This window comes from Phalacrocorax carbo, chromosome 1 (genome assembly GCF_963921805.1).
Source record: "Phalacrocorax carbo chromosome 1, bPhaCar2.1, whole genome shotgun sequence".
NCBI lineage: Eukaryota > Metazoa > Chordata > Aves > Suliformes > Phalacrocoracidae > Phalacrocorax > Phalacrocorax carbo.
Window position 1 is genome coordinate 158,900,305 of NC_087513.1, and position 21,241 is coordinate 158,921,545.

At 37.6% G+C, this 21,241-nt stretch overlaps 1 protein-coding gene across 2 annotated transcripts in view; it reads right to left on the reverse strand.

Moving 5' to 3' along the window:
- PCCA (propionyl-CoA carboxylase subunit alpha) overlaps window positions 1-21,241 on the reverse strand; it is a 293,280-nt gene that overhangs the window by 225,378 nt on the left and 46,661 nt on the right. For both annotated transcript variants that reach the window (XM_064440630.1, XM_064440629.1), the window contains exons 5-6: window positions 18,986-19,099; window positions 17,407-17,460 (exon numbers count right to left, since the gene is read on the reverse strand). In XM_064440630.1, coding sequence (XP_064296700.1) covers window positions 17,407-17,460; window positions 18,986-19,099 — 168 coding nt within the window. The remainder of the gene's footprint in view (window positions 1-17,406; window positions 17,461-18,985; window positions 19,100-21,241) is intronic.

A 21,241-nucleotide genomic window follows, 5' to 3' on the forward strand; every position in this document is an offset into this window, starting at 1 on the left:
AGAATCGGAAGGAAGGGAAAAAGGCATAAACCAGCTTTTCACGCCACATGTGCATATGACAACTAGCACAATGGGGATTTAGTAAGCATAATTAGGTTCTTTGAATTCTGCTCTAATACAGATAAAGTCAACAGACATTAGTGATACTGTAATATAATTACATCTACTATACTCTGCAACATCCACCATTAACACTTAAAAATAAGAAAAAATGTGCTGAACAGTCAAAAACGTGATTTTTGTTACAACATAGTTTTCTCTATCTTTGCTTTTTCAAGCAAATTTTTGTTCAGCTCCAGGACTATGTTTTCACTGGTATTTATTCTTCAGCATTACATCAGAAAACATATATAGCAATCTTCATGCAAAGAGCAAATTTCTTCACTGTAGTTGTATGAATGGTTCATACAAGAGTTCTTGCTGTTTACAAAATGAGAACTACATTCACTCTATAGATCTTAAGTTCTTCCAGTGCAGAATATTTCAAACAATTTACATAAGCATACATATTTTTATAGGTATTTTACCCTTTTGCTGTCTTATGATGATTCTCTCACTGGTCCACTTATATCACATCTTTTCATGAACAAACTGAACGCACTAGTGAAAGACAGCTTCTGTTTTACTCATATGGAGCTCCAATTGCACGATAAATCTGGAACCCATGGTTTTAATTTTTGAAGAAAAACTAATTTGACAATGTTTAATAAATTAAACATTTTTCTCTTGGCCTGAATACATATATCATTTGTACATATTATGATATGCCTTTTTAATCCATAAAGAAGCATATAGATCTCCACACATACTTTCTAATAGCCAGTTTAAGTTTTAAAAATTACATGGAGAACTAAGACCCTTATCTACTGTGCAGAAACAACATTATCCAGCAAATGCCAGCTGCCTTAGTAATGGAAAGTTATAGTATATAAATGGCTCAGATTTTTTTTTTTAATCACCATGGCATATTTGAGCATTTTCAAAACCCACTGAAGATCACACTGGATCCTTGTTTTAAGCCAACGTCTCCATCATTGGCTATTACTATGCAGATAATGTAGCTGAATGCTAAATCCCTTTAAAGTACACAATTCAAAAAAGCAACAAGACATATCAACTGCTTGATGCCTAACAGCATTTCCTTTCCTGCCTACTGAAGAAAATCTGTTATTTTCCATTCTTTAAAAAAAAAAAATAACAGCTCCTAAGTCCACCTCGAAGTCATCAGCCCAGATCTTTGTGACAAGTTTAAGACTAAGGTTCAGGTTAAGACTAAGGTTCAGGTTTCTGTAGTTTACAATTGTACAGCATACCTGATCAATCTCAGTTTGGGCATAATTAATGTAAAGTAAAAATCTTCTCATTTATGGGAATACAAGGTCAAAACACATATCTTATAGTCAAATAGGAGAGTAAGCAAAAGTTAAATTTAACTCTTAAGAGTAACTTTTTTTTTTACTTCACTCATTTTAACAGTGGCATTCAACTATCACAGGAACACGGGCTACAAAGTTTTATATAACCATGCTGAAAACTAATCATTATCTAGCTTTGTCTATTGCCAAGTTCCACCTCCAGTTTCAACTCCTCTAATTTACCCCGTAGTAGATTTTCTGTCCAAATAGTTTAGGAAGGTTTGCCATTCCTAGAATGGAATCCAATCATCAGATTTTATTGCACTCTCAGAGCAAGATACAGACACGTTACACTAGAAACTCCTTAAAAGGGAATAATATTTTATCATTCAAAAAGGCTCCATTTTCTTTCACTACTTTTTAGATGCAGTTGCAATGACTGCATTTTCATAGATGGGGTATCAAGACTGATGTGCCATTACATGACACTGAAAGTATCTAGCTCTACAAATATTTCATTCATGGTAGTCATACTTTCAGTAGAAAACCATTCCTGCGCTGAGTAACAACACAGATTTTACAGAAGCTAGCTGGACTGGAATCTTAATACACAGACAAAAAAAATTAGCTGTTTGAGGGGGTTGGTTGGGGGGTTTTCCCCGCTCTTCTGCTGCTCTTTACCTGGTTTTAAATTTTGGACACACATTTCCTAGCCTCCAGTTCTGTGGAACATCAGCTATGCAAACAGATTTGTGTAGCTCTCCTAGATCATACAGTGGTCAGAAACTGAAAAGAAAAGAAAACACCACACACACCCCAAACCAGAAGACAGACACTCAAGGGGGAAAGGGGAAGCTAACATTTGGGTTTAACTGCAAGAAGAATAATGCTTGGTGTTGAAGTGCTTATGAATAACACTTTTTCCACAGAAATGTGGCAGAATGCTAAACAGTTCAAAATGGTATAGACTTCAGCTCATGCATGAACATACTGCAGATACTTTATCCTTACTACAATTTTAGACTGCAATGGAATATTCAAATTGTAAATTCAGAGGAAAATAGTTCTGTAGTTTTCCATTACTTGGAGGTAAAACAATAACCTGAGTTATATTCAAAATGTAATAAGTAAATACGTATTAACACCACTTTCATGGATAGAATACATGTACTCAATTCTTTAAGGTGTCCTTTACAGATTTTTTCGTGTGTGTGTGCTGTGAGGTATGCAGTGTGTGAGATTATCTTTTATGTTTTAAACAAAAGCAAATTTTTTAGCATTAAGTATTTGAGATTAGAAGGACAGATATTGCACTTAACACATTTAAGTTACATTTGAGACGAAAAGCACTCACAAAAGCAACAGGCAAATCATCAGAAATAAGCGGAGCAAAAAAACACTCTGGGAAACCAAATACAAATTTATTTTCAAGAGAATCTTTAGCCTCTTACCGTAGGAGCTGTTTCAAGCTCCCATCCCTTTAATTGTGGAGGCTACTTAAGGAATTCTATGTCAGTCAGGACCAACAGTGAAATACAACTATAGTAGTCCACTTTCAAAATTCTTGAAAACCCATTTAAGGATATCAGTAGGGGGTAAATTAAAGCTGTATGCATTAGGAAGCTAATAATTTGAAAAATGTACAGAGGCAATGAACCCTGAAGTTATCAAGCACTGAAATGACTAGAACTGTGTTTTGTATAGTTGGAAGTAACTAAATACAAAAAAGCTGTTCTAAAAGAAAAGTACAACTGTAATCTACTACACAACATAACATTAACATCTAAAGTATACCAAGATGTTGTAAATAAAACATTAATTTCTTATCATACACACTTTTTGGTATAGGTATAATGAAGAGGCAGAGCTAGCCTATATGACAAGCAGAACTCAATGCCATTTATCCACTCTTCATAAACGTTGTTATTTGAATACACTTTTGCCAAATTCTACATCTCATTGGATTCAAGTCTTCCACTACAATAATTTCTTGCATAAGAATTTCTCTAAGCATAAAAGGCTAGAATTTTCAGTGAACAAAATTAAGAGAATGAACGGCTATAATACTGTTTAAATTGTTATTTAAGATGAGGTGAAAAGGAGTTTCATACAGAAGCTGGAAGACTCAAATCAACAACTCTGAAATCAGAACCGAAGCCATGCTGCCTCATGGTAAGCATGATATATCATAAATAATTCAAAAAGTTACCCATACATCAAGTTCATAAGCCACTGAAAACTGCAACTTGCACAACCTCCTAAGGAATTTTGGAGAACCTAGCTGTCAGGTACTATGAAAACTTAATACACACATACACACGACCCAAATGAAAGCAATCTTCATTTGGGCATTTCTGTCTTTTGGGTAATCTGCTTTTAAAAAGCCTAATGTTATTTTAGCATGGTTTAGCTTTGAATTTAATGTCATAAGATTAAGCACAGCTTACCAGCAAGATGCCTTGCCCAAAAATTTGGGCAGGGACCTTATTCTTTCTTAATTCCAGCCAGAGGAAATTAAGCTGAACTTCTCTGGGTGGGTTAGGGGGGAGCACCACTCTGCAGCACACCTGCTGCCTGCCTTTGAAAAGCAAATTTATGCACTGAATTCCTGAGCAGCCCTTTTGTGCTAAGAAGCATGTTCTGCATATACAGACATACATATACTTTCAGGTTTTGTACATGTGAAAGCTCACACAGCATTTGGGTAGCCCACTACCAAAAAACCAGTCATTTGCCAAAAGAGGTCACAGTTGTGTAATACAGCTATTCAGATTTATCTAGATTATTACAACAGAATCCAGGAATAAAAGTAACAATCACAAAATTCAAGTATTTCAGTTGTGTGCCATCTTAAAATAACATGTTCTTTCTGCAAAAGGAATACAAATACACACCAAAATAAAATAAGAGATTGCATTATCCCTTACAGATGTTATTCTCTGGCTTCCTAAAAGATTCAGAAACTCATGTATACTTACTGTCCTCCTTAAAACTCAACTTTTAAACTCAAGGTTTGGGACAGAAAAATTGATGTACCACATGTTACTTAAATTGAGCAACTTGAGAAGTATCCTTCGAACACTGCAGTACGGGCTGCACGGGTGTTGAATTCAGTAGATGCCAGCTACCAAAAATCTCCTTGAAGACAGATATTGTTATGGACTACATCAATTTGGCTGATACGAGTCCACCTCTCACTGCATCAAAAGCCAGTCCCTCCCCCCAGAAAAAACCCAAACTAACCAACCTATAGGAACATCTTTTACATTATAAGATCAGATGCTGTTCCAAAGATCAAGGAACCATTTAATCTGCTCACAGCTACCTTTGCTGCAGTAACAGCTTTGCCCTAGCATTCACGATTATAAGCCATTCCTACCAGATCACACACAGCTACAAACCACAACTCTGGGTCAGTCAAGAGGAGGATCAAAGCACCAAAAAGCCACAAGATCCAGAAAGCACACACAGTTCACCTGCCTTTAAGAACTGCATAACGCAGCACACAACTATATATAGTAAGGCAATACCTTAGAGTACAACTTAATCTTACTTAAATGACAAGGGCAGTGGCACACTCAGTAGCCACCATTTGTTTAGTTAGCCATCAAGAAGCACATTCAGCCAGGCAGCAGGAGGTCAGAGCTAGCGGACCTACTCAGTAGAGACTAAGCCCCCTCATCCCAGAAGCCTGCCCCTCCATAAATCTGCAAGAGGGAAACGTAACCAGCACGGTGTTTTGACTGAAAGCACTCTTTAATCCTTCCCTATTTGAGCCATTCAGGCATCCAGAATCAGAGTCTAACACTAAGACATAAGGCAGTTTATGGCAGTTGCCACTGGAGAACAAGAAAAAAAATACACCATACAACAACAAGAAAAAAAACACGATGTGTAAAATGTTTTCCCCACTCCTGTGCAAGCTCCACTCAGGCATCCTCTTGACTGTTTTTTCTGCAGGTGTGCCTCTTTGCAATGCCTAGCTGCAACTAACTCCAGCTTTTTGAGAGAGTAAAGAACATGCAAGTATCCTAATAACCAGGCCAAGCATCTGACTCAAGTTTATCCAGAAAAACACATACATTTCCCCAGTTTTTTATCATGGGCCAAGAAAGATGTCTTGGTTCATAATCAAAAAACATCTATAGATGTTCCTGGAAAGACATGTCACCTGTCAGCTCACAAACTATTAGTTGTGTGACTAGTCAGTCTCGATCAACTGAGGTTCCAAATTACCACTTCAGATTCCTTCTACGTGTTAGCACAGTGGTAATGGCATCGCTCTTCCCAGACAACCCAAGAAGTAGCTCTTCTGCAAATTAACAATAGGAATTCCAAATTCAACCAAGGCAGCTATGAAAATATTTCTAGCGTGTGAAAAATATTCAAATGACTACTTTCCACAAACATTCTCATTTAAATATATGCACCTAATGTTCAGATAGGCTAATAAAAGGGTTCACAAGTTCTTACATAATGAACTGGCAGGTTTTATTCACAAGAATGTTTTGGAATATCTTTTGCTGGTTTTCCCCCATTCTAAATGTTTAATGCATACCCCATCCCCAAACTGTATAATAAGTAGCTTGAATATAAACAGTGTTCACAATACCTTAGAGAGAGAGTGGGAAAGAGTAAGCACCAGCGCTCTTTTGCTAGAGTTCTGAAGAACATGTCAGTATGATCCTAATGGGCATCTGGAATAAAAATGCTTAGTTGTCTGCGTACATATGTAAATTTATCAATACCTATCCTTTCGGACAGAAAATATATGCAGGACTCTCTATAAAGGAGAGTATAATTTCACAGTGTACGTTTCTACATAGTGCTCTGTAAATAGAGCAGCCTGGAAAATAGTAAGAATATCACTCCATCAAGAATACATTCGATTAATCATGTGGTTTTATTACCAAACTAAGCTGTTGCCACATGAAGGCATCAATTTTCCCCCAAAAGCTAGCAACCTTGCATCTCAATTGCCAACCACAATGCTACTGCATCCCAACACATGTATTTAACATTACAGCAGTGAACCACACACATCTTCAAGCCAATCTAGTATTAGATGAGGCAGAGGAAAGAAAAAAGGGCAAGAGCAAATATTCAGAGATCCCTATCATTATAATGTGATAGCAGGATACTGTAGAGTCCATAAGACCATTTGTTTCTAGGACTCATTGCACAAGTATTACTTTCCTGTGCCACCTCTGAATCAGTAACCTGCTTGGGATGACTGTCGCATGTGCCATTTTCTCATATTAAGAGAAGGCCTGCCAAGAGAGGAATTTTGGGGAGAATACCCTAAAGGTAGTTACAATGAAAGAGGGGTTTGACAGTAAAACCTACCTGAAGTAACCTTTCTAGACACCATCTTTGCATTTTCCTGCTGCTCCATGCATTACTAATCAGTGACCCACTAGAAAGTTCGGTACCCATTGAAAAGCCTGGCAGGGTATTTGGCTTTCAATTCTTCTACTCAGTTTATTCCCAACACAAGTATATTCATCAGGCTTAGAAACAACTCTTGAACAAGGGCAGCCACTCAGCAATGAAATGTAAATTACTGACATGTGCTAAAACCTGGACTTGCCACTGCTAATGAGCACATTAAACAAAAAAAAAGCTCAGTAGATATTACTGCAACCTTTTCACTTAACCCTGTGTGTACTGAAAGCCATAATTTAGTATCAATTAAAGAACCTGTCTCTAAACAGTGAGATGCTGTTCAGCAGGTATATGCTTCCTACACAATTCTGATGTAAACATTATGAAGATGGACAAATGTGTGAAACACCCGATCAGGTATGTGTGCACGCTGATAACAGCCTTATTTTTAATCTAAATTCATGAAACTGTCCAAGAGGTCCCTAGAAAAAATAATCATACACACATCCTGACATAAGTTGCTAAGTTTACAAAATTAATGGTTTCATATCATAGGTGATCAAATAAAACATGATTTGTTATCAACAAGCCCCAAGATTAGGAAGTCAATTTGTAGCAACTTTTCCCTTCCTATTATGCTCATGGAAGGATGCAGACGCAGAAAAGTTTTCTCCAAACAGTAGTGGCCTGCACAGTGAGGGAAAACAGCACCTTTGCCTCGATAGCATCTGTGCAATTAAAGCCCCACCAAACACACAGTCACATCAAGTTTCAAAGCTTTTAATAATTCAGACTAGCAATGCTGCAAGAAGCAACTGTAAACTTCTATGCTGCAGAAATGGGACAGATGTTTGGTGAAAGCCACTCCCCCCACCCCCTTTGTATTTTGAGGGATGAAGGAAATTATTTGAAGATTATCTGGTTAATTCAGTTCTTGCAATGTTTCTATAACATTTTGATAAGCATATAAAACACAGCAGCACACAGAACTGACTTTCAAAACCTAAATTAGATACCTAAATCAGCCTAAATTAAGCACTTAAATCCCTCTCAGTAAGGTGTCTGTCAAATACTAATTCAGCTATAAATAGGTTAAAAGGTCATCAACTTCAGTTACTTATTTTTTCCTCTTACTCCCTATACCCCACTCCCAAGCTATCATCCCTTTGAGCTTGCCTCAATTTCAAATCAGGCAAAAACTTCAACTTGATTCTGCCAGAACTATCTATATTAGCTTAAAGACTTCAACAGGGGAGTTGGGAGCAAGGGGGAGGGATGTGTTTCAACAAAGGTAGTTTTAACAGAACAGGCCTACAAAGTGGCCACACCTACAATCATTCCAGCATAGCCAAGGAGGGCAATAACTCCTCATGGGAACAGACAGCAGCAAGCCACTGGGAGCAGTAATCTCTTCAACCAGTTTGGTCACAGTCAGAACAGCAGTCTGACCACAGGCTAGTAACCTGACCTTCAGGAGCAGAACGCATGGATTGGCATTCAGGGAGCAAGTGTGAAGCAGTTGCTAAGCTCTACATACAACACATCACCTAACTTCAGGAAATCAATTTGAATATTTGTGTCAATTCAAAACTTCGTTGTCGAAGTCAATCCAACTGCCAAGTATTTTAACTATTTTCCCCCAAAACACATAACAACTCTAGCAGGAATTATTCAGTCAACCCAGTATTCTAAATTATCAGTGTTATTGATCACTATCATTCAGTCTGAAATAGAAATGAATTAAACATGCTGTGCAATCAGAAGTTTATTTGTAAGCCAACCATCAAATAGAATTAAAGATAAAATGAAAAGGCAAATGCATTCATAATAATGAGTAGGAAGTCTTAAAATTCATGGGAATTATTTAAGAGATTTGCAAAATAAACCATGAAACACAATTAGGCAACTGCAAGTAAACTATTAAATTCTTATTCTTACCTGGGGGTCATCATTCCTGTTGCACTGGCTAAAGGCTTTCACTGACAAAAACTGACAGACCAGGTAAGTTACTATCAAATAGTGCTTATGTTGGTATGTGTTCATAGATTGTTTGTCTGAGCATCTCTCCTATGAGGAGAGGCTGAGAATGGTGGTACTGTTCAGCCTGGGGAAGAAAAGGCTCAGGGAGGTCTCATCAATGCTTGTAAATACCTGAAAGAAGGGTGCAAAGAGGATGGAGCCAGGCTCCTCTCAGTGGTGCCCAGTGTCAACAGACACAAACAGAAACACCAGGGGTTCCTCTGAACATCAGGAAACTGTGAGGGTGACCAAGCACTGGCACAGGTCGCCCAGGAAGGTTGTGGAGTCTCCATCCTTGGAGATACTCAAAATCTGGCTGGACACAGTTCTGGGCAACCAGCTAGAGGTGGCCCCGCTTGAGCAGGGGAGTTAGACCAGATGACCTCCAGAGGTCCCTTCCAACCTCAACCATCCTGTGATCCTGTGACATAAAGACTGTATTTGATATCTAAAGCAGAAATCAGGCTCAACTGCATTAAGCTGAACTTTTCCCATATTTCCATGCACTTTCAGCAAACAACTATAGCTGACATACTAACAGTGATCCCCTCAACATCCAGAGGTAACTGGAACAGTTCTCCCCAGAAACCAACGGCCCCAGAGAGGCTAGACAACAACCTCCTGCCCTGGAAGCAATTTTGAAACAAGTGTCCTGTGGCATACTGAACAAACAAGTAGGTTAAATCTTGTTTCTGTAGAAAATATTCAGAATATTTAAGCACTTTACATTACAGCAACAACATAACATACTGTACAGGTATTAAATGTTTATAGAAAAGTTTTCATCAAGCCAGATACAACAATATAAAAGGAACTAAACAGCAACACAAAATAAACTCTGAGTTTATAGAGCTTTAAAATCAAGTCCTAATAATTCAACATGATCTTAAGTACTAACTTCAAGCAAATACTTCCTGAAGTAAGATTTCAGTCAAAATACACACTATAAAAAACAAAGCCCCCCCCCAAACAGTCTACCCAGTCCAGGATAATAGGTCATCTGTAGAAGCATGTTGATCAAAAGCCTTTCAGCTAAAATCTGCCTTCCACACCTAATACAGAAATTGCCCAAATGCCTTTGAAAGCGTTGCCAGTCATGATACTCCCGTCATGTAGCTCATTCCTAGCCTCAGTAAATCGATTTGGGGTCAAGTATCAGAATCTGATCTGAAAGTGTCAAAAAGTAGGAGACATTACTCCCCTAGAACTCAAACCAGAAAAGCCAACCAAAGAAGGCTGTTTATTAGGAATGAAGACTCAGCAGAGCATCTTCATTTGCAGTAGAGGAAGACACAAACATGCAGTATCATATATTGCAACATATAAGCATCTTCAAGCTAAACACACTCCTACATGTAAACAGAGAAACTTTTCCACTTCCCTCAGAAGTAATTACCACCTAGCCTTAGGTTGAAAGACATCCAGTATGTTCACATCCCTCCTCATGTAACGGAACATTATCAATAATAAAAGTCCTTGTGTATAAAAATACAGTATGCTATAAGACGATGTTTTCTTGGCTAGTAAAGAGTAACTTCAGACAGATTTTGGTTCGTAACTTGCTGCAATTAGTTTTCAACTGCAGAAAACAGAAGATAGTCAGAACTGGGAGAGGGAAAACAGTTCTATCACATACATCATTGCTCCAATATATTTCAACTCTGTAGTAGTACACAAAAAAAATTCATTCCACCACTAAGCTGCATTCATCTTTAAAGTCAGAATTAATTTTCTTGATATGCATATTTTAGGAAGAGTACATAGAAACCCTTAAGTATTCAATCTGCAGTGTAGAACTACTGAACACAGACATTCCATCACTATAAAATACATTCTTGAAATGCAGGCAAAAAACAGAAGCAAATAAGGAAACATTTTTTTGTTGAATTCTAAGCTGAAGCTTCATCCGTCTTGCCACAAAAGTAAATTAAAATCCACAGGGCAACAGGAGTTCTTATTTCAAAGATATATCATCTCTTAACTGTTCAGGTCTAATCCAACTCCACTGGTATCAACTGGACATTTAAAACTAATTTGGAAACAGAGAGGGACATCACATTTGCAAGGTTACCACACTATTTTACACCAATTATACTAGAACAGAACAAATTAACAAATCGCCCAGCTCCGAATGGACAAGAGCTCACCTTGCCCAGACAAGCTTGCCTGCACCATTGCAAATCAACAGTGGAATAAAAAGACAGAAAGTGAAAGGAAATGGGTATTGCAGTTGTGGAAACAGAGCAAGAAGTTTTTATTCTCACAACCAGACACAGCAACAGTAGAAGAAAGAGGACAGAACAAAGCATTTCAGAAGCAACGTGAAGGATTCCTGTAAGCCTGGAAATAAGTGCTATTGCAGTGACACTGCATGTCAAGAAATAATGAATTTTTACAAATCAGGATTCCACAAATCCACATCTGCAGAACTACACAACCTAATATGCATGCCAAAGTGCTGCTGTTGAAAGGCATCTCATGGGAAATATTAAATGACTTATGTTAGTCCAGATAGGCAAAAATCACTCTAATATATGCACAGCATTAAATCATTCCAGAAGTCATGCAAGCCCACAGTTTATCCACTGAGAGTCTCAAGTTGCCAGTCATTACTATTTAAATCAAGAGGTTTTGTGTTTGTGTTTTTTCTAAGAACAGTTGCACATGTTAAAGCTTTCAACCTAAGCCACTTTAAGAAAATATGTAGCTTAAAAAAACACAAGTTAAAAATAAAGGCTTACTCCAAGTGAAAAACAAATACAAATAGGTCAAGACTACCATGTCAGATGAAGTTGCCTGATCAGGAGATCCAGAAAAAACACCACACTAATGTTATGGAGTTTAGGCAAAAGGCTCAAAAGGAAGGAGAGCGTTTTTGTCACAGATTACGCAAATCTTTGGCAAAACACCACACTGCATCTTCAAACACATGCACATAGGTAATACACGTGCATAGCCACAGGTCTTGTGACTTGAGATTTTTGGTTGTTTTTTTTTGGGGGGGGGTGGGGGGGTGGGGGGGGGGTGGGTGTTGGTTGGTTTTTTTTAAAGTTTAAACATAAGCCTAAACTTGAAAAAAAGTACTCTTGCTATATACAGCAGTTGCTCAAGATAAAGATTTGGAATTTGCAGCAGAGTAAAACTGGCGTCAATTTGTTCTGTAGCATAGGTGTTTTTAAACAGGACACTGAACGTAAGCAATCATATGCTTTTAGCAAAGGTGTACGAAGTTTCCTACAGTAAAGGAGTAACACTGCCTTCCTACTTTCACACTAGGAAGTGTCTAAGCAAATAGTTCAGATTACTCCATTTCATTCTTCTAGCTCACGTGCACTGGCAGAGGACTAGAAATGTCTGATAAACACTGCCCACGATTTAATACGTTCACTGTTTGTCCCTCCCGCAGACTTCACACAACCTGATACTTGTGATTTAGATTTTTTTTCTATTAAAGAAGTTTACCTGGGATTAAATACAAGAATACAAGAAACATCCAGAAGCATTCTGCCTCAGAACAGTAAGTAGTCACCCAACAACACTACAGGCTCACAGGCAGAGCTCTTCTGGGGGGCAAACTGGTGACCCATTCACCTAGACAAGTACATTGCCTAACCTTTATCACCCAACAGGGGCATAGTCTCCACTCTCCATCAAAGCACCTTAAGCCACCACAGGCTGCTTTGGTAGGCAATGACATACCATGCATTGCAGGACAGAGTAAGAAACCCACATTAACAGCTGTCTACCCGCTCCTTGAAGGACGCAATCTCTGCCATAAGCAGCTTCTTGACACCAAGCTTCCAAAGCTACCTTTTTTCATCCACCACTTTGCAATTTGGAAAGCACAATGCTAACCAGTCACATGAATTGCCAGGTAGGAAGCCAATGCATGTGGGTACAACATGAGAACCACACCAAATGCTTCTCAAAAAACTCCGTTGAATAATGATAAGAGCACTTCACAATTTGCTTACAAGTAACAAAGCTGTGCACAACAATTATAAGGGAACAATGCTGCCATTAAGAGTTTACATTTTAAAAGGTGACAATCCCATAATTAGCTGTGCATAGGGCTATGGATCCACCTGGACAAAGTTCTTCACAGGTCAGACGTATCCCCTTACAGAGGATGACATATGTGGTTCTTTGTTTTACCTTTTCCATCTCAAACTTAACAGCCATTTACAAACATGTGATCAACCATTTCCATATATATTGTTTGCCCATTTATTTCAGACAATACATTGTTGGGTTTTTTTTTTTTAATTCCACCAAGAATGTTAATCTAGCTTCAAAGGTAAAGAGAAGTAGTGCTGGCTGCTTTGTTCTCCCCTTAGTCATGCCGAACAGTAGTTGCTAAAAGAGCACAAAAGATGTATAAAAACAGGTTCCACTAGGAACTCCAAACAGGTCCATATCTTCTCCTTCCAAAATTGAATCCTTTTGTCACACCATGTTTAAGGCTTCTATTGCAAGAAGGGGACTTTGGCAGAGTGTAGTGGCTGGGTTTTTGGTTTTTTTTTTTTTTTTCATCAAGAAACAGAGCATCAAAGCTGCATTGTAACCTTGATTCTTACCATTTTAAGATAATTTTATGCACAAATTCCGTAAGTTTTTTCGGGAAAATACACCATAATGCACTACCTATGGAAAGTAGGAACTCCATCATTTACCTACGTAAAAGAGGCCAAAATACACTTAAGATATAAATTTGGAAACCGGCATTTTTCATACTAGACTTTGCATAGGAATAGTGCTCACGTAGCTGATTTTTTTAACAGTAGATTCCCAAAGGACTTGTGGCAGAGGGGGAAGGGGAAGTTCATTTGTATTTTTCTTTTAATTAAAAAGGGAAAACTGATCCTATTATGAACAACTGCAACATCAAGTCACCATACATCAAGGTTTAAGCTTCTAACCATTATCAGAAACAAGAACACACATAACCAACTACAGGAGTAAGACTCCTACTTGCTGCTAACGTCAGCTAGAGCACAGGAAGAAGTGCTGACTCTGGAATAATGACTGCGCAACCGAATCGCATGCTTGCTTTCTCTCACTCTTTTCTCCCCCACTGCCTTCTTCACCCAGGTAAAGGGGGGTGGGGGGGAAATAGAGTCACGGGGACCATGGGCTAATCCCAAAGTATTCGACATGTGGAGAGACCTCCCACCACAACATCTGTCCTGGAAGTTTCTAAGCAAGGAAAGGAAAATAGCAAATTCGAAGACTTATATCTTTCAATGACAGGCCAACCAAAAGGCTCATCTTAGTCCCAGGGCTTTCTCCTTGCCAAATTTCAAATGCCTGTTGCAGACAATAGAGGTGATAGAGCTTCTCAGAAAGGGTCTGCATTAATTTTATATAATGGGAAACACTAAGGAAGCTAACCTGAAGGAACAAATTGTTCTTGCAGCTCTGCATAGCAGCTGGCAAAAAATATTAGCAATTCTCTTTTTTTAATGTGGCAATAGATTTCAACCGCACCTTTGGATTTATGTCAATACTGAATATCGTGCAATTATTCCTTGAAGAAAGCAAAATGCTTACATGCAGATATATTTGCATTAACTACAAGTAATGAGTTATGCACTGAATTTTACAACTTCAATGTGCAGATCATTTATAAAAAGCACTGCAAGACTTCCAAGTTGGATAGCCCAAGTTTCTGAATTAAAATTAGAATGCAAAGTAAGAGTCTAAGGAGCTACATTCACTCGCACAAACCCACCTTTTGCTATTCTAGATAATAACTAATGTTGCCAGCATTATCTTAGAAGTTTTTTTAAAAATTTCATACTAAAATATCAATCTTTAAGTAACTGACCATAGGGTTTAGGAAATCTTTGGCAGACTCACTTGATATAAATGCCATGGATCCCTCATCTGTCAGCCATCAACCACAGCAAATGCACGTGACGAGGGGACTGAATGCACCAACTTTTTTATTGGATCACAATGAAGGACATACCAGATATTCACCTACTGACTGCTTTTTGGAAATTTTGTTTCGGAAACAATGGATCATTTACTTGCGCTCTCCTCATTCTAAAAAAGAACAAAATTAAGTTTCTAAAGAAGAAAAAAATAAAGACTAGTAATTTTCAATACCCTAAATGTATCCATGAAATTCTTCAGAGGGACTGTCTATAGCTGTGTGCTGCTCCATGAATCATTTTGGCAATAATGAACAAAAGACATGCTTTTGTTCAAATCACGCACAGTGGGATTACATGTGAACTGACCCTCCATGTGTTAATTGAAGACAAAGCTTTGCTTTGAGCTCATTACCGCTGTTACAGGCAGATTGGCAAGTTTAGAAAGTTTAGTGTATTTCTCTGTTTCTGAACCTAGGTAGTTTGTTTTAAAAGTACAGACATGAAACCTGGGCTTATTTCCAGGTGTGCAAGTTTCATCACTACTTTTGGCACAAAACAACAAAATAGCGTATGTGTAAAGAGAGGAATAGGGAGAAAGAGAACAAGAACACGTTTGGCAACTTTACAAAGTTTTTTAACATTTGTTACAGGCTTTAATTTTTCTTACAATGAAAGCAGGCAAGTTTTCCTCCTAAATATATTACTCTGTCTTGGAAAAAATATAAGCAACCCTCAGTGATAAAAAGACAGATCATTTCACCGATTCTCACTAGGAATTTGATATTCTAGAGCCACTGACTCGAAGTGAAGCGTGGTTATATCTTAATTGAGACTTTAAATAGTGCATTGTAGAAAGCAAAGCAGAACTACCTTGTTTTATTATATTTTTAGAGAACAGAACACACCAGGTTTCTGAAACATAGTCAAAAGCTATTTTGAGACGGTAGCACCAACCCAAACTTGAATACGTTTCTAGTCACCACATTATTTCAGGAATTCACTGTTCCAAGGATTTGTGTGAAAAGATGAAAAATAGGAAGGGAGAGGGGATCTACCGGAATGTTCGTACTTCCTCCATTATTGCTTAATCCTGCCAGAAAGCATTCCAGATTGTCATGTCACCAATATCATAAGTTACATCACCAAATAAAAACTAGATTACTAGGAAATGCAACCAGTTTAGAGTAAACACTATCAAATTTCAAACTCTGGCAGTAAAATATACAGCAAAATAGCATAAGCAAGCACTTTTTCATTAATTTTTTATTATTAAAAATCCAGGAACTGCCAACTAAAGCCAGTTATTGTGCTGGCCCAATCCAGCGGGAACAGAGTCTGTTATAAATTAACCCAGGAATCTTCTCTCTAAGAAGAGGCTCTGGTACACAAAGCAGAACAGTAATAGAATGTTGCTAGACTGCATGAAAATAATGTGTGAGAGTAACCCAGATTTGGTAATTCCTGGCAAATGCCAAGTGTTTAGAATTCCTTTCAACTTTAACATCACCACCACTCAGCAACTAGGAGGATGTATTCAGCATCATACAGAACCTACACTTGTTTTTATTTGGGGTCTTTTAAAAAAGCACAGCAACTGAGAAGTATAAATATTTGAGATTTCATTACCAAATAGTCTCCTTGATGAGCAAGTGGTATTCTCTCAGATGAAACAAGCAACTAAATAGTAAAGGTCTATACTAAAATTAAAACTCAAGCCAAAAGGGACAGAAGTCAAGGAAGAGATGTGGAAACAAGAGCTATTCCATAAACGCTAAGAATAAAATCCATCATTTTATAGCATCGCTTTCCTGATCTGTGGTTTTACCCTGAATCAAAAAGGTGCAAATTACTCTCAAAACCAGCAAATTTATCTTACTGCCTGTAGAACAAGATGTTTTTTAACTATATGGTTCATTTACTCCATAGCTACATTGGTAGCTGCCAACAGCTTTTTACTGCAAATTTCACTGTAATATGTGCTTGTCCTTATTCTCAGCGAAACCCATAGACACTAACACATGATCTGGAGTTACTACACATACCACACCCACTCAGGACGTAGCTCCAGCACTGTGAATGTAATTTTCTCCTCCTAGCGCTGCTCAGATTTATAAGCAACTGCATGAAAGTTTTTGGAAAATAATCAGTAAAAAGGCCATATATCAGTTTCTGTGATATACAAAATCCCCACTGAAGTGAAGAGGTTGTGAATAATAATTTTTATTAATTCAGACATGAAGTGAAAACAGCACCCTCTTGACTCTCTTTGGTCCTTTCTGAGAATGCAGCTCTATGATACACGACCTCCAGCAGAGAAGCCAGTTTTTATACAGCTTTCTATTCCCATCCTGAAAGTGTAGTTCAGCACCTTCTCAGGGCTGCTGATACAGCTGTTCACCAGCTGTGCTATGAATCACCAAAATGATCACTTAAAGCCAGATACTTTTAACCTAGATCGTTTCAGTGACTCAGTTTTACAGAGCAGCCTCATAAATAGTACAGGCACAAGTGGAAATGCCAAAAGGTTCCTACATCCTTGGTAAAGTTCTTACAAACAAGCACCTCCCCTTTCCCAAACAAAAACACAGGCTGCAATTACACCCTCAAAATGCAAGCAATCCACATGCACAGAAAGCACACTGAAGTCTCCTATCTTAAGGTATCTTTGAGATCTACTTTGAATGGGTATCTTGATTCCTCAGATACCTTGCAATGAATATATGCCACCTAGCACATCATTCACAGCCAAGCAAATAAAAATAACTTACCAAACGTCTAGCAAATTCTTTATTTTCTGAAAGAAATCCATATCCTGGGTGTACCTTGACAAAAAAAAAAAAAAATCAAGCTTGTTGAGTTCTGAAACCAGGCACCAAATTTGCTAGCACTTTTTCAGACACTAGGGAAGGTGAAATATACCACTATACATTTAAATTAGTTTAATACCTTAAACTGTCTTAACACACTGATTTATCTGTCCTAAGTCAAGCTGTAAAGACTTGCTAGTTGAACTGCCATTTCTGAAATAAACATTCCTTACTTGCCTAGGGAGAAAGGTGCTGTTTGCAGAGCAATGGACACCCTAGTCCCTTCAGTGTTTTGCCTTCTGCTCTTTTTAACTCCATTTTGCCACATTTATCTCACTGCAGACTTCCACGTATCTGCTCATTCACGGTCTTCTCAGTAACCACTATAAAGTACTCCTTACCCCAAAGTATTTCTAGCGCTGATCACAGTAGTGGCCTTAAGGTCCCCACAGTCATAAGCCTCCCACCTCTATCGACCCTTGCTGGAGAACATAGTTTACTGTCTGATTAGTCTTAAGTCAAGAGTCCTTATGCACCTCGTTTGCTATTCACATCCCAATATACACCTAGCATAATTACTTGAGAGGAGGGTGGGAAAGAGTTTTCATTTTACTTTTCACAACTCTCATAAGATTCTTGATCCAGTATACTCTGACAAAGTATAAGCCATTTTATTCCCCTCTCAAAAAGCCTAAACAATTGGGTTCCATATTCAGAAACTCAGAGGAAAAGAAATACATTTTTCATTATATGAAAATTTTTGACCCCTGAAAGTGTTATACCAAAACATCATCTTTGAAAGAAATTACAATGCTATTCTAAACTGTTCCAGAGTAATTAGTGTTGCTCATACACACCCATCAAATTTTATTTTAATAAATGCTCTGTGTACAGTCACTCTGAATAAATACATTTGTGTCACTGACAGAACAAAGAACATTAGGCATGCGAACATGACTACACATCAGTTTTCCAACCAATTCCTGTTAATCTTTGAATCTCTGGCCAATTTGATGGGAGAAAGGCAGAATAGCCCATATTTACACATATAAGGTAGCGTGCATTTTGTAAACATTCTGAAACAAAAATAACTATGGGATGCACCATTTACCTTACCTTCCCACAAATAACATTTATATGATTTAGAAAGTGATTCAAGCTAAGTTTAAGCAAAAGCCTTTTTAGACACATTTTGTAACACGTTCAAAAAAGGCATTACGGCATATAAAGGGTTAGAGCTCAAAACTAATTGGGATTTTTTTTTCCCCCAGCAAATTTGGAAATGAACTGAAGCTGCTCCCTGGTGTGAAAGCTGAATCCAGCAGCCACCTGCAGGATCAGCGACCAGTGCTGCCAGATGCTACAAAGCCTTTGATTTCCAGTAGCGATTTCGGACACATTTAACTCATGTGACATGAACTAACTGGAATAGCATATTCAATCACTTCCCCCCCACACCTTTAAAAAAAAAATACAAACTCTGGCTTTTCTGCTTTCTATATATGAAACAGCTGCAGCAGATAGACTCATTCAGACTCACAGCTTGGGCCCTGGTTTTCTTAATGACTTCCATGATGGCATCCATGTTGAGGTAGCTTTTGCTGGTGGGAGCTGGGCCAACACAGACAGCTTCATCCGCCATTTTCACATGAACCTGAAGAGGCAATATTCTACATTAACAGATGCTCCCAGCAAAAATAATTACCATCATCCTGAAATATGCACACAAATCTAATTGTTTCAAAGATAATTTACATACCATAACCACTCTAAAATACACACTGAAATTACCAACATTGACATATAAGAACTCACACAATAACATGAAATCTCATTTCATTTAACTCCAAGCTTAAGTCACACTGAAATGTTTTATTTCAATAATATACTGAATATTTTGAATTTGATTAAATAAAATCATGACAAATATAATTTCAGCTTCCTATACTGATCATCTATATGTAAATTCAGACTAAAAACTACTTTGTTACATGTAACCAGGGTAGTCTAATATCTTAATACTTAATAACAAACATTCATGACCAGTTCTAAGCAGGCTCCCCAGGAAGTTGGGGATAATTAGAGTGAATTGAATGAAGGGATGCAGTGAGTGTCCCTGCACAGCATCAGGTCAGCACCATGCACAAATTAAAGCCTATGACTGAAGAGTTCAATATCACTACACGTGAACCAGAAAATCTTGAGAATTATTTAAGCAGGCTCATGTTTGATTCCTAATCCATTGTATCCTCATTTATATGCATTTGCCAAACATTTTTAGTCAAATCTGAACTATACAAAAGGGACAAACATTTCCAACATTTTACCAGGAATAATAAAATAGCTAGGTTTGAAGTTAGAAGTCTACTTACAAGTCATATGCATGCTTCCCTTGAGGAAAAAGTTACAAAAGTTTAATTAGATTGGTCTTCAATGTGTTTTCAAAGTTCAGGATACTTTTCCTTTAAAAGTAAGATACACACAGACCCAAGAAACAAAACAGTTTTTCACCATTCTGCTCTCCTTTTGTAAGCTCCCTTTCATTATGTATTTAAGAAGCCATGCATTGCTTTAACTGTGTAAGATTATATTAGCTATGTGTCAGTAAGCGCTGTTTATACTGACAGGTTGACATTTCCAATCCTCAAACTTAGAAGTTATTTTTATGCAATATTTGATATAATCTCCAGCATTTGAAACTGAAAATACATTGTTTAAAAAGGGTGTTCCTTAGAATATGAGTATTCACATGTGAAATTTAAAGTATTTTTAGTTTATGAATGAGGAATTTTGTTCTTTGTGAAAAGGAGTTATATCTGCAAGTAGCATGAAGGCTGTTAAGTATGACAAACTAAGGTTAGAAGCACTGTAGCCTGCACATAGCATTGGCTCATTCAGAAGAAACAAGGCCAGAAAAAAACTCACCTAGAAACTGTGACAAGCAGTAGTCAAAGAATATTTTGAGCAATACAGTAAGAAATAAATGTTTGGCTAAGTATTAAAAACATATATAATAAGCACAGAGTCACTTACTAAGAATTTTACTTTTTTCTTCTTTTTTTTACATTTTTTCTGAACTTTGCAAAAGTTAATCCTACCACCAGGAAGGAAAATTAACTTGCCACTTGGTACCAAGTTCCTTTCTGGGGGCATCTCTTACATAGCTTCTGAATTCGCTATATACTTGAGTATCTGAGTTCACACAACTGCCTGGAATTGCCACACATTTCACATTTGAATTATTGCTTCTTTAAAGTCATAAAGGTTTTATTTTACCACTACGACATTAACCTCACATTAAAAACAAAGAAAACCCAAAAAACCATAAGCACCAGCACAGACAATCATGCAGCAGGATTTTAACGCTTTTTAGTAAGTACACCTCAGCAACTTAAGTCGGTAATCTATTTTGATCAAATGCTATCAAGATTAGCCTGTCTGTCATCCTTCCTAGAGCACTAAGCACAAAAACCAGCATGGCCCTTAGATACCCTTATTTACATGATTGAGTTATATGCTTGAAGTCGTTGTTTTGAATTCCAATGCAGTTTACATGTCTAAATAAAGTTACTCAAGCTTAAGCATAGTTAGGCATGTATAATTTACAAAACCAAAAGCTTCCTTATAGAAAAGGACTAACTTTAGTTAGCTATTTTTAGGTATCAAGAAGAAAAATCCCACACCCACATGCTTCTCGCACTGAGACACCAAGAGTCCTACTAGTAGCAGCCATAGAAGGTACTGTGAATCCATTGATTTTATACATATCAAGTGTCTTGCACACTTTTGCCCCCAG